At 41.1% G+C, this 14615-nt stretch overlaps 1 protein-coding gene across 2 annotated transcripts in view; it reads right to left on the reverse strand.

Annotated features, from left to right (window-relative positions):
- The window catches only part of tenm1 (teneurin transmembrane protein 1), a 202405-nt gene that overhangs the window by 62009 nt on the left and 125781 nt on the right, over window positions 1–14615 (reverse strand). For both annotated transcript variants that reach the window (XM_086223045.1, XM_086223046.1), the window contains exons 11-18: window positions 12540–12740; window positions 10644–10829; window positions 10474–10503; window positions 10246–10392; window positions 6629–6863; window positions 5454–5573; window positions 4413–4674; window positions 1718–2003 (exon numbers count right to left, since the gene is read on the reverse strand). In XM_086223045.1, coding sequence (XP_086079171.1) covers window positions 1718–2003; window positions 4413–4674; window positions 5454–5573; window positions 6629–6863; window positions 10246–10392; window positions 10474–10503; window positions 10644–10829; window positions 12540–12740 — 1467 coding nt within the window. The remainder of the gene's footprint in view (window positions 1–1717; window positions 2004–4412; window positions 4675–5453; window positions 5574–6628; window positions 6864–10245; window positions 10393–10473; window positions 10504–10643; window positions 10830–12539; window positions 12741–14615) is intronic.

Below are 14615 nucleotides of genomic sequence, written 5' to 3' on the forward strand. Positions count from 1 at the left end.
ACTCTACATTTTACTCGTTGAGATTTCCATCAGTCCATTTGGAAACACCTCTGGCGTCACCAACATATCTACTATCATAGCGGAAGGTCTTAGAAAGGTCATCACAAATGTTCCCTCCATCCATGCTTTTAATCTCCTGGCTTATTATATTCAAAAGTCTCTCAGTCTGGTAAAGCTGCAGTTGTCAAGGCACTCCAATGGTACATAAACCTGAATGCCTCTGTGATTATTAATTATCAGGCAATCTCCAATATTCTATTTCTCAGGCGAAGACTGCCCTTGATTACCTACATAATGGTCAATCAGTTACATGGTGTCTTTTAATCAGGCCTCTGTGCAAACAGCCACTCCACAACCTAATTATGAATAGAGAAGAAAACAGAAATTTTTTCTTGGATTTTGACTCAGGCTATCAACATCTTGATTCAATGGCTTTAGAAGTTGGCAGTCTTGTTTTTCGACTATTTTCAGTTTCATTTGCTTATTTTGACTACTTAAAAGAATCTGACAATCAAATGATTACAAAACAGCAGTATCTGTCAAGGTTAACACAATAAAGCCTCAGACTTATTCCATGTTGGCCCTTGATGTGGTGAAAACAAAGATGGTGTGAGTCAAAATGGCAAAGGAGCACCGAACAATGAACAAAACCCCTGAAGCAACAATCCCAGATCCTACGAAAAACCTTTTCAAAAAGCCAGTACAACCAGAGCAATACTACAAAGGCAAAACAATATGACATTTGCTACAACCACGCAAACATTCCAATGCTTCTACACTGTTTATAAGCCTTTAAAAAGATGCTGGCTGTTTCTGCTCTTTCTAATGGGTAGTTCTTCTGAATTATTGCAAACTGTCAAAACGACATGAAAAGGACTTACAGTACAGTATGAATGCCGATTCAAAATTTACATTGAGTCTTATTATTTCAGAATAATGATTGTGGTATGTAGGTAAGCTTAACATTATATATATATATATATATATCTTTTTCAACCTATAAAAGTAGTTTCCGTGTGTATGTTTTTTTTAACATAACATTTAGTGGTATTGGGGTTTTTGTTGTAAAATGAAGTTTGACGGACAAGACAGGCAGCATATTTAGGAGAATGTGACCATCATTTTGAAGTAGATTCATGCATTTTTAAATTTCAGGTTTTAGTACCTTGACTTCAACTGCTTAAAGTATTCAAATTCAAAAATCCTGCACAGAAATTCAGGCCCACATGGTTGCTGTGATGATGAGTTTAGGTCACCACTGGTGAACATTTAGGTTATAGTGTGACTCTTCCGGTAACATTATTCTATTATTCTGTCAAACTAAACTATGGTATATTTAACCATCAACAAAGATAAATGTATAGATATTCACATGTAACTCTGAAGAGAAGGTGTTAAAGTATATTTATCAAAGTATCAAACGAGTCATTTGAATAATTAGGTTAGAGGTGATCTGTCATCAGCATGGAAAAATACTCATAATAATGATGGAGATAATAATAGCATGATAATAAAATAACAATTACTGAACATTACTACAATTACTATCTTCATTCTTACCCTTTGTGTTTGCAATGGAAAGTGACTTTCAAATGACACGAGCACAGTTGTTTTTTTGAAAAAAATACAAGTTTTTATGTTACATTTTCTCCTGTCATTCCAAATTTACTGTAAATTAAAAACATATTTGTGGACGGGATATTATCTCTCTACCTACCAGTTGCATGTGTGAGGCCCCAGACCTCCTGACCATAAACATCTGTCTTGTTCCAGACCAGCCTGTGAACCAGACCGGGCCCAGCAGGATACCACCGCTGGTACAGCCTCCCCTGAACTGAGGCACGCACGTGCACCTTGGACAGACCCCCAAGTGGGGAGACAGGGGACGAAGAGGAGGGAGGTGTGAGGAGGATTCGCAGCAGAGAAAGGTAGCCTGCCGCACGGGTACTCAAATAGTTGAGCTTCACAAAGGCTCCTGGGACAGAAACTTCTTCCTGTACAGCCTAGAGAGATGGTTGAGATCAAAGTGAGAAATAAACCTGACAGAAAGAGAAAAGACAATTTCATCACACTATCGCATTCCATTATGTGGGGACAACTAACGCATATCACAGTAATCTGAAGATAGAGAATCATATCAGAAGAGAGAGTAGTATTGTATCAATGCTCTTTTGAGTTAACTCATAAGTCCTATTGTAAGGCACAGGAAGAAACAAGGGTCAGGGTTAGTCATGTTATGGTAATTATAATGAAAGGAGGGAAAAATCTTTCTAAACCTCAGGACATCACAACAAAACATCAATAATTCCGTTGATACAGCATGTCAAAGTGGAAAATCATTTTCATCTCATACAGTTGATGTGCTAAAAACTGAAATTTGCTTAACCTTTCTAAATGTGGGGAAGAAATGATGATGAAGCTTAAAGTTGAACACAAAGCTCTTTAATGAAGCCAGATCCAGGGAAAAGGCTCACTATAGACATGACTTCCAGTCTCATGTAGGCTCTCAATGTGCAGTATGTGACTGCCCCTGCTTAGGTCAACATGAATAGCCGAAGAATTTGAATTGTCTGTTCTCTGATATACACTGCAGAATTATTAATGTACTAATGATCATATTTTGTGTCAGATATCAAATGCAATTTCAGTAGATTGCTACCATAAATGAAAATTTGTGTCGTTCTAATCAGAACTGATAGCAAATGTAATCAGTCTGTTCCACTACTGACACCAGTGTTGTCATTTGTCACATTCAGTGACGTCAAACCTTCAGCTTGGATTTCTGTTTGATGCCTCTGGGTAGCCGGGGGGCATACTGCCACTCAAAGCTGAACCTTCCTTGTTATTTTGGCTTGCATAATCAACTGGCAACTTTTCCAAAAGAAAAAAAAGAAAAAATTCCAAAATATGTGTGCAGAGAATGTTATGGACCAGCATACTTGTTCCTGTAGTTTGGCAAAGCCATATTTGTTCAAGCTAGAGTATGCGGCTGAAGAGGCTAGAGTGGAGGGAAGCCTCTCCATGTGGAACCTGCACTTACACAAAATTGGTGATGCCCAACAGACACAGAATAAATCTATGACAATGAATTTCACTGTGGGTTGCTGTTTTTTGAACACTGACGCAAACCCTAACAGAGCCTGTGTTACTATGCAGGATAGTTCAAGTCTCCGGAGAGGCACCGGATAACTTCTACAAATGATAAACTGGTAATAAAATATAAGAGTAGAAGTGTGGAAAGGAAAGATGTAGAGTATTTTTGTCCAGTACAGGAGGCTGGCTGCTGAAGCTGTTATATTGCTAGCTTCAAAGCTTTTACAAAATAAAGACATTTTACCTCACTAACCATGGGAGTTGCTGGGCTGCGAATGCCCTCATTGTTCTTTTTTTCTAAGAAAGGATCTAAACTAGTGTTTTACAAAGTAAAATCAATGATTTTGCAAATGGAGTCCGGTGGCTTTGAAGACAACAACGGTGTTTTCTTGTTAAAGAATTTGACAACAAGAACATTAACACACACAGCCTCAATATAAACTTAAAAAAAAAACTGAAACTGGTATTCAATGGAATTGCGGTTTTGTTTCAGACATGTGGACCAGCAATATTGCACTGGGGGAACTTACCTCGTTCTCAGTCACACAAATGTTGTTTAACTCGACTATATATTCATATATGTGGCATCCACATAAAATGTGGTTGATTTTCCTTTGAAATCAATTAAATGAGTTGTCCCAGCACGGTATTAACACAGCTGAGCACAGTGGATGTCTCTAAGGTTGCAGTGAACACTGTGAACTGTTCCCTCTCTGTATCTGCTTGCTTGACTGTCCCAAGGATAAAATGTCCCTTCATGTCGATGATTTGTTCACACACAACACATCAGAGTTTTAGAAGTGAGCTTGAAGCTCAGATGTGGATGTGAGAATGACTTATAAGGGCTACATCAAATATCAAACACTTTTTTTTCTGTGTTGTATGTCCATGTAACAATACCTTTAGCTGAAGTAAGTGTAGGGTGAGGTTTTGGTCACTGCCATTAATCAGAAACAAAGACAAATGAATGTCAATGTTGAAATTGGAGGGTTTGCTTTTCTGGTAATAAGGGATATGAATGGAACATCTACAGGCATTTTGCTTATTTCTTATTTACACTATCCTAATATGAAAGCTGAAATTATGCAACTGCAGCTTATTTTTTTACTGAATGAGCCACAATGTTTATTTTATTGTCTTTTATTCATATTCTTAATATAATGTTGTTTGTCTGCAAACACCAATAAATAAATGAATAAATCTATTATATTAAAAAAAAAACACAGGAATTCCAAACTGTTAGTCACATTCACTCTTACATAGAATCACACTAAGCAGTTTATTGTGGTGTTTGATAGAGATGTTTGGACTGATTATACCTGTAGCTCGGGTACAGCTGGACCCTTCTCAGCACATGCTCCCATGTATCTAGGAAGTGGGTAGGGCAGGACCAGTGGATATGGACTCAAAACACTCCTGATATCACATTTGGGAGGCTGCACTTCCTCCCTGGACATGGTCACCTGATCCAGAACCAGGAAGTTGTTGTTAGGCGTCCAGATAGTGCTTGTTTGTGGTAAGAAGGGTGGGCGCTGGAACATCAGGGTCACAGACATGGCACCCAAAGTCACCAGGTCAAAACTAAAGATAAGAGAGAGAGAGGCGGGGGATTGTGGGTCTCAGTCCTGAACATAGAGGTACATTTTATCCCTCAATTTAGACTTTATATCAGGACACAAAAGCTGATGGTTATTTGTAAACCTGCTCCTGGCATTTATTGTATATCTCTTGTAACACAATGCTTAGAATACATTTTGTGATTTGAGCCTGTTTCTGGCCCGGTTTTTGAGCCACATGACTCACTTGGAAGTTGGCCTGAATTTATGCTTCTTCTGACATATTCATGTTCTCTTTATACCAGTCCCATGATGACATGCAGCATTATGGAAGGCAATTTGGTGGAGCAGTAGCCACAGAATGCACACTTATTAGCTGTTTCTTCCTCATCCGATGACAAAAGACACGGATGAGGCAAATGAGGACTGCAACAAACTCTTCTTGAAATAACTCATTCAATTTCAAAAAGTTATTTTTCATTTTCTTCTTCTTCATGGTGCAAAACCTTGGGGCTTTATTGGTAATTGTCAGCTGCCACAATGGTCCACGGTTGCTCAAAGCTGTACAGTGTGAGCACATGAATTTTGAGCATTTGCATTACATCAGAAATAATCACAAAGCGCAATCAGGGAGACGTACTGAAATGAGAGAAGTTCTAAAATCCTATTAAAAAAATAATAGTAGCCATCAGTTTTTGCCTCCTATCTCTAAGAATAAATCGAGGGCTAAAAAAACCCTCCTACTTACGCATAAGAAATTTACATGTGTTTTCTTTTTATGTGTGTTGGTACATGTATGCGTACCTTCCATCCTGCCGACTGATAGTGTAACCATACTCAGGATGTTGTGGGAAGGTGATGTTGACTCCAACCAGTGGAGAGCCATCTTGCAGCACAACACTCCCTCGAATCACTGCCACCCGACTGGCATAACAAAGACAGGAAAGCGGTGAGAGAAAGACACACAAAGGGGGGGGGGGGGCATGACAAGTTTAAAGTGATGGAGGACACATTCATTGTTTGGAAAGAGAGGGATATTGTGGAGCTACCGCCAAATGACCTTGTGTGAAGAACAAGCTTGTATTCTCCTTCAGTGCAATGAAATCTGCCAGACATTGCCAGGATACAAGAGCCATAAATATAGCCTCACCTACAGTAGAACTTTTCACCACCCCATTATATAAAAAAGCCAACTCTCACATCATGTTTGTGTTACAATGACAGTGGCACCAGCAACAAACAAAGCTGTGTTGTTCTATGAATAGCCCTTTAATTTTGAAATATTCATCTTTATTGTTTCAGCTAAATTGTGAAATAATCCCTGATCTGGTCAAATAAGGACAGATTTACACACACACACACACACACACACACACACACACACACAGATTCAGTGACGGAGCCTATCTATTCCACCAGAAGAGGGATGAATGAGGGATGGAAAGGTTTCTCTGGGTGTCTGTATTGCCCCGTTTGTTACTCCTCTCCTGAAAGCAGCGATCGATTTTTACTCTGAAAAAACAGCTGCGCAATTAATTGATTTGATTATTCCTCAAGTGAACCAAGGGAAAAAGCACTCTGCCAATTTTCATCACTTCTCATTTTCAAAGCCAACATTTCTAGGTCATCATAACATGAGAGGCTAGTGATAAATGTATGGTGACACCTTTACACGACTGAATTCACACATTAAGGCTGAATACACAACAAACAGAGCACGATTGTAGCCTCATACTGGAGGACTATGCTCAATTGTGTGAATGCTAATCTCAAGAAGGATGCAGATAAGTGCAAAGTTGTGTGAACTCACGGAAAGCCTCATCCCATGCATATACACAAACACACTCCCCCCCAAAAATAAGAAACACATTTTAATGCATTTTACACACATGTATTTTCTCAATCATCTACGACTCACTGCAGGTCAAGGGCCCACAGAACAAATGCATGACGTGGATAGAGTTAAACTAAAAACATACCTGGTATCAAAGGGCACATCTCCAGGGAGCGTGTGTGTGGCTGTCTTGCCAAGGAGAAAGCGTACGCGTCGGTAGAAACTGTGGGTGTGTGAGCTGGTAGTTGAGGGGGTTGTGGTGGGGGGCAGTGGGCTCTGCTGCAACAGGGCCAAGGGATCAGCCGAGCCATGGCACAAAGGGTCAGAGCTGCAGCTCAGCTGCACGCAGCAGTCTGGGTCCACACAGTCAATCAGACCATCTGAAATAAACAAAATACATACACAGATAAACAAGACAAGTCAAAATCTAGCTGGTTGGTCCGTGGTCTGCACAGGGCTAGTCAGAATGTGAATTCCTAGATATTTATGTAAGGTCACGATATTTTTTGTGAAAAAACACTAGAGTCATGCACTGGAATCTTGAGTTATGCACCGCACATAACTGCACTAATGGATCACTTGTATTTGATTAAATGGAAACCATCACTGCAGAGGATATGTTATGGTGAGTTCTGCTAGCCTGCTGAGAACTGTAGCACTGTGCAGGACCTTTTTTAATGATTGTAAGGCACATAACTAATTATAAAAAAATATAATCTTCCTATGTTCATCAGTGGTTATATATGATACTGGGTTGTTTTTTTGCAGATATTTGATATGCCAATATTTCCTAACTGACATGACCTGTAGCTGATATTTCAAATGTTGATACGATCTCATCTAACACAAATTTATAACATGTAAACATTTGTACATACTGAAAAACCTATGGAGACATAGTGAATTTGAAAAAGGAACATTTTTATTTATTTCCAAAACATTTTGGAAAGCTGATAAATGATATACTTATTGCCTTGTTTTACTCTCAGCGACTTACGGCCGATATCCATTTATTAAAAAATGACAAACGCGTGCCAATACCAAGGATGTGCCAATATTATCATGCACCCCTGTTAATTATTGATACTAAATATTGTGAAGTCAATAGATGATTAATGTTTAGAGTGCTGGATTAGACTCAGTGGTAACATTTCCTTCACAGATTGGCCATCAATTTACTGTTCCCTCGTTCCCTTGATTCATTTCTCAGTATTTTTTAAGGCCAAGCCAATGTGTTTATTTTGTCAGTGTTCCTCAATTGCAGATAGGTTTCAAAAAAGGAGGGAAATTAATGTGAAGTGATGGATTCACTTTGTCTAAGCCAATCAAATAAATTGTTGATTATCATCGATTCCTATCAAACATGACATTGAGGGACTTGAATTGAATAGCTTCATTTTGCATTATATACAGACTTCTGTGACTGAGGTGCAAAGAACACATTTCTTCTCTACAGGTAATTCTGATGTAAAAATGAGCAATAGGAAAAGAAAGAAAACATCATAAAATCTCAGCAAGCTAAGAAATCATTTGTGAGGAACTTGACATGAGAGATCTGTGTATGCGTTAGCAAAACAACACGTGTAAATTAGAAATGATTCATTACAATTATGCCACCTATTGTCGTGTATCCGACCTCAATCACAGGCATTATCCCAACATGATCCATACAAGTCCACTGTAAACAATGCGCCGCAGATAGAAAGCCAAGCGGCAGGTAATAGGAGGAAGGCTGGCATTTGTTTCCTATTTCAAGCCCGTCACTGAGAAGGTAGGAAACAGCGCTGACATTTAAATGTATCTGACCACAGAGCAGGGAGCTAAAGGCCAACAATATTCTATTATAACCTTCTCCTACAAAGGTGGCATAGTACAAGGATTAATTTTCATAATATCTAATATTTCAAATTGAAAGCACACTATCAGTTGGATTTGTTGAATCATTCACATGAAAATGAACATGTTACAAAGGCTTTGCTGTGTAGACTTGCTTGGCTGTAAAAACAAAAGACGGAGCACAGTGAATAATGCACATGAATATGCACAAGATTTCATTGCTCGCCATGTGAAATAAATGTTTCTTCACAAGGAGGAACAATACCATCTCTCTCCTATCCAGGCTGAATAATTTAGACTCTCTCTTCAAAGTTCCTCTTATTATATGCTGATTACTTGTGATAGCATCTTTCCATCTCTGTCGATCTTCAGAGAAAGACTGTAGCGAAAGGAGGTTATGAGAGCCTACAGTATATGTGCCAATTAAGCCAGATAGATGAATATTGGTATTTGAAGTGAGACGGCAACAGAAGACAAGTGTAGATGAGCTCTAGAAGGTTTTGCTGGTGAGTCTACTGTAATTACACAAACTAGAATCTACAGTACATGTTTTTATTCCATCAATCTAAAGATGAATCAGAACAAAAAGCTGTTCTTGTTTGTGTAAAACCCCCTCCTGCATATATTGTAACAATGGCTCTTCACCTACTCAGTGCATTCACTTCCACTCAACCTGCACATACAGAGAGACTGCAATTACAAATGAAATCTATGCAGTAATAAATGGGCAGTGAAGCAATTTAACATAACATCCCCATAATGGTGACGGACTAATAAATGTCACATCTAAAACGCTGGGAAAAAATGGTCACACTAAATCATACCAACTGTGACAGTTCTTTATTTCTTACAAATAATAATAATAATAATAATAATGATAATAATAATAATAATAATAATAATAACATGATCAGAACAACTGAGACATAATCCAGTGATATGATACACACACAATCATCAGGGCCAATAGTCTTGGCAGACTGTCATCCCGCTGGTTTCCTCTATAGTCCATGTTTTATTTCATAGCTCGTATAGATGTGTAATTCATACTCCGTGCAACCATCTACAGTGACTTTTTGAAATGTTGCTTCAGTCAGTCATGCTGCTTTGGTAAACAATATGGGGGAAAGAAGGTGATACAGCAGCTATCAGAATACAACAAAGGATGTGTGTTTGAGGTTTTCTCACCGCTGTGTGCACTGATTCATAAAAGACAGAACCACACACACAAAAAGCAAACAAACAAAATAACCAAACAGGAAGCTTTTCCTCCAAACAAGCGTGACTCCACCTATGTTTGCAGCGATGGATTACAGGAGCAGCTTAACAGCCACATCCATAAAGGATATTTGATGGCATTTCAGAGTGAGAAAGCGATTTATCATGTAGCTAAAACCTGTTGATATGTATTGGAGAAACAGCTTTAGATGTAGCAAGTAAATGACTGTAATGTTGCTCTCTTGTCTCGCCACCACAGGATTAAAAAGCAAAAACTACAAGGCTGAGCAAGGCACACCTCTCACCTGTCACCACACACATCATAACCAAAGAGGCAGAAATCTATTCTGCTTGGTTTGCTGTATTTAAACTTATGAAAATGTCTCAGAATCCCTTTTATCCAAGCAGGTGGTATGCATATTAGACATTTAGCTGTGACAAGAAGAAAAACAGACATACGCACTTGCACAAACATACACATAGACACACACACTGAAATACATATTCAAAATAATAATGACCAGCAGGATGCTACAGGAGTCTCAGCAGGACCGGGACGACACGGGGTGATGAAGGGAACAAACAATGAAGCAGATTTTTGAAACAGGAGGAGGAGTAATGGAATTGAATGCTGGAGAGGCAAAAAGGAAAGAGGTAAGAAAGACAAAAGAAAAAGATTGAAAATGATAAATGATATTAGAATGTCACCTCCGTCATTGTCTGTTCCATCACTGCAGTCAGTTTCCATGACAACGCTGCATCCAGGCCCACTCCATCCAGCCTGGCAGACGCAGCGCCAACCACTCTGCTCTAGGGTACAGCGTCCATGCCCACTGCACAACCCCGGGCAGCCATCTGAAAAGATGTGGTACACTGGCATATAAGTATGTTGGAAGAGCACATGATATATTTAAATGACGAATACAGATATATTACCTTTCACTACAACATCCAAATCATGAGTAACTGTTGAGGGGGAGAAAGTGAGAAGCAGCTGTCAATGAAAATTACCCAACAACCCATTCTAAATCTTATTAGTCATCAAAATATCGAAAAGAATAATTAAAACTCCCATGTGCGCGCACACACGGGGTCGCACAGCTCACCAATGTTACAGTGCTCTCCCTCCCAGCCAGGCTGGCAGATGCAAGTCCCATCATGGCACTGGCCGTGTTCTTCACAGTGGGGATGGCATGCTCTCTGGTCACAGGCAGCACCAATCCAACCCTCCTCACACTGGCACTGGCCCTCTGAGCAAACACCATGGCTCCCACATGGCACTGGGCAGAGCTCTGCCAAACAGGTGGGTGGGGATATGTGTGAGAGAAAAGCATGTTAGTGTGACAGAGGGAGAAAAGGGGGAGAGGGTGAAAAAGGCACATGGGACATAAGCGAAAAAAAAAAAAAAACACAGGTTGGGGAAGTTCAATCAGATATAGGTGAAAAAAAAAACAAGCGATAGAGTAAGATAACCTCAGAGACAAAAAAAAGTCTACTTTCTCACAATCTTCCCACCTCTAATAGCTGAGCTCCCTGAAGGAGACGAAAAGTGAATAGACTAATAATACCAGCCAAATGATTCATATTTGCACACCATCTTTTAACTACAGGGACTCAAATTCTGCTCTGTTCTTCTTTTTTCTGTCATTTTGATCAGATTTGCTGTGTGTTTTAATACCCCTTCTTTACACCTCTCCATCCTTTCAGTTTTCTGCATCCATTTCTTTCAACATCCCTTTTTCCACCTCTTTTTGTCTATTTCCTTTGCTTGGTGCTCCTCTCTCCCCCCCTCCCTCTCTGCAGAAGCAGCAAAGCCTCATCCATCAGTAAAGAGAGCAAAGTGCCAGAGGCACACAAAGACTACTTATCCAGCTGCAGTAAAAAAGTTATTTCAATTTAAATATACATTGCATGGAGAGGGAGGAAAAACTGGATTTAAGTTGGAGAGTTTTCAGCTCTCTATTAGAATTACATCAGCTTAGCTATGCTTCAGCAAGACCAGGATGTAGAATTGCAGGGTCCTTTTGATTAAAAGACCCGGCAGGTAGAGAGAGGCTCCTCATATCACAGATATTCAGCTACGGTCTATCATTATCATGGGCTATATCACTATAATAAGGCATGCATACACCTGAAAGCGAGTGCTAATACCCATTGCTTGCAAATCAATGGTGTGCATGGTAAAATGAATCTTGCCCCACACTAGCATTGAGTTAGTGAGGTGGAAACAGAAGAAAGTCAGTCCTTCAAAGGCTAGTTTCATCGCTGTCAGTGCAAACTGCAAGGACAAGAATGCTGTTCACCACATTTACCTTGGTGGCACACACTCTTATTTGTTTTGCGGTTTACTCCTTTTCTTCCCAATCAGTGCATAATTGTCAACGACTAAGAAAAACTAAGTCGCTTATACGTGAAATAAATCTTGCACAAGACATACAGTATATATCCCTGAGATTTCAAATGCCAAGCTGATTGTTTGTCGGAGTAGCACTTTCTGAATGGCCTTGCAAGAAAGTGAGAATAGAGGTCTTTTCTTTTCTCGCCTACAATTTTTTGCCCCTTGGAGAATATGTGTGTGTGTGTGTGTGTGTGTGTGTTAGCAGGACTGTATTTGTGTGTGCATGAGCAGATGTGTGTTAAGAGTAAAAATGGAAAACTGGATGCTGGTGCGACTGGCGCTTGAGAGTGCCACTGTCAGAGAGTCATGAGAGGAAATCTCATTTGCGACCGGCATGAAGAGAGTGCGCGTGCACACACACACACACACACACACACACACACACACACACACACACACACACACACACACACACACACACACACACACATTTCACAGAGTAGCTCCAATCCATATTTCTCTCTCATGTCTCATGTCTGTCACATCCTCACAAAAATAGTATCTGGCAAGACCATGCAGGCTACAAGACGCCTGGAAAACTAGTGATGTGTAGTTGCATTTTTCTGTTTGTGTCAGTGTTTGAACAATTATCCGCAGGTTTTACCAGTGTAGCAGTCTGGTCCCGTCCAGTTGGGCTGGCAGGCACAGGTGTCTGACTCAGGGAGATAGGTGCCATGTCCTGAACACTGCTCTTGACAGGCTGGCAGTGGGTCATCGCAGCTCACTCCCGCCCAGCCTGCAGAGCACACACACTCTCCTCGAACACACACACCGTGCCCACCACACTGAGGGTCTATGCAGTCCACTGCAGAGGAAGACAGGACAGAAGCAGGAGTGAGTCAGAGGTGAGGGCAGGGAATGGAGGTGTGTGTGTGTGTGTGTGCGTGCGTGTGTGTGTGTGTGTGTGTGTGCGTTGGGGGGGTGTGGTAGAGGTGCCTGTCTCATTAAAATCATCAGTTCACTGAGTATGAAAGGAGTGTTCTTTGCATCCCATCCAGGAGTTAACCACCCTAGCGACAATCCCTGTATCTGTTCCACAACATTACACTTCATAGGACACTTACAACTCAGGCTTTGATAAGGCTTGGTTTTTATGTGTGTGAGTGTGTGTGTGTGTGTGTGTGTGTGTGTGTGTGTGTGTGTGTGATGACGGCCTGTGCTATGCCGTGTAGTAACTGTTAGTGTGTGTAATTACAGCTTGGAGCAGCGAGCCAAAGCCCAGCACAGTTGGGCTCAGCTCAGCTAAGCTCTGGCACTCAAGGTCAAACACCTGATTTGGTCTCTACAGGCAGGTGGACTGTTGGTGACTGCACAGCAATCTTTAGGACAGCTGTGCCATCAGGTTATAGTCAAGTGTGGCATCATAATTGCCTGGTATATCATGGCTTTGTTTGTTTTGGCTAATTTATTGGCTGGTTTTACTGTGAGTGGAGAATATGATGAAGGGCCAAGGCTGGATTTCTGTACCACAAAGCCTGATTTAGCTGACATACCTGATTTTTTTTTTTGTCACGTGAATGGCCACCATGGTTTTCTCTTCCTTCATTCACACGGACTCATATCTAAGCGCGGAATGTCATTCATTGGTAAGTCTGACTACTAGTTGTCGTCATCCTCCTCCTCCACTTATCCGGTTGGTCCGGGTCGTGGGGGCAGCAGCCTCAGTAAGGAAGCGCAGACTGTCCTCTCCCCAGCCACTTCCATCAGCTCTTCCGGGGGAATCCAGAGGCATTGCCAGGCCAGTCAAGAGATATAATCCCTCTAGCGTGTCCTGGGTCGGCCTCGAGGCCTCCTCCCGGTTCGGCATCCCTGGAACACCTCCAGAGGGAGGTGTCCAGGAGGCATCCTCACCAGATGCCCGAACCACCTCAACTGACTCCTCTTGACATGGAGGAGCAGCAGCTCTACTCTGAGTCCCTCCCGAATGACTGAGCTTCTCACCCTATCTCTAAGGGAGAGCCCAGCCACCCTGCGGAAGAAACTCGTTTCGGCTGCTTGTATTCGCGACCTTGTTCTTTAGGTCATTACCCAAAGCTCATGACCATAGGTGAGGGTTGGAACATAGATTGACCGGTAAATCGAGAGCCCCGCCTTTTGGCTAAGCTCCCTCTTCACCACAAAGGACTGGTTTAGCCGCCCCAATGCACCTGTCAATCTCCCGCTCCATCCTACCCTCACTCATGACCAAGACCCCAAGATACTTAAACTCCTCCACCTGAGGCAGGACCCCCCCCCCCCCCCCCGACCTGGAGTGGGCAGACCACCCTTTTCCACCCTTGGAGGTGCTGATTCTCATCCCAGCTGCTTCACATTCGGCTGTGAACTGTTCCAGCAAGAGCTGGAGGTCTTGGGCTTATGGAGCTAAGAGGACCACATCATCCGCAAAAAGCAGAGACAACATCTTACTACTCAAATATTATAATTAAAAAATGGGAGAGGCATTGTACATTTAAAAGAAATGTAAGCTATTTTATTATGTTGCTGTACAGTGAAAAAGTGGGCAAATTTGTGCTTCTCTGTGTGAATATTATATTTTATAAGGCTTTTTCTTAAGGATAAAATTGGAAGTGCGTCATCTCTTCTGACTTGATATTGATGTGTGACAGTGAATAAAGCAGCTTGCTGTCTGTTCCAAGCAACTCCAATGTCATTATTTTGTTTCATAATTAAGTACAGAGGA

The sequence above is a fragment of the Aulostomus chinensis genome, chromosome 13, assembly GCF_037954235.1.
Source record: "Aulostomus chinensis isolate RoL2024-O1b breed Wild chromosome 13, RoL_Achi_v1.0, whole genome shotgun sequence".
NCBI lineage: Eukaryota > Metazoa > Chordata > Actinopteri > Syngnathiformes > Aulostomidae > Aulostomus > Aulostomus chinensis.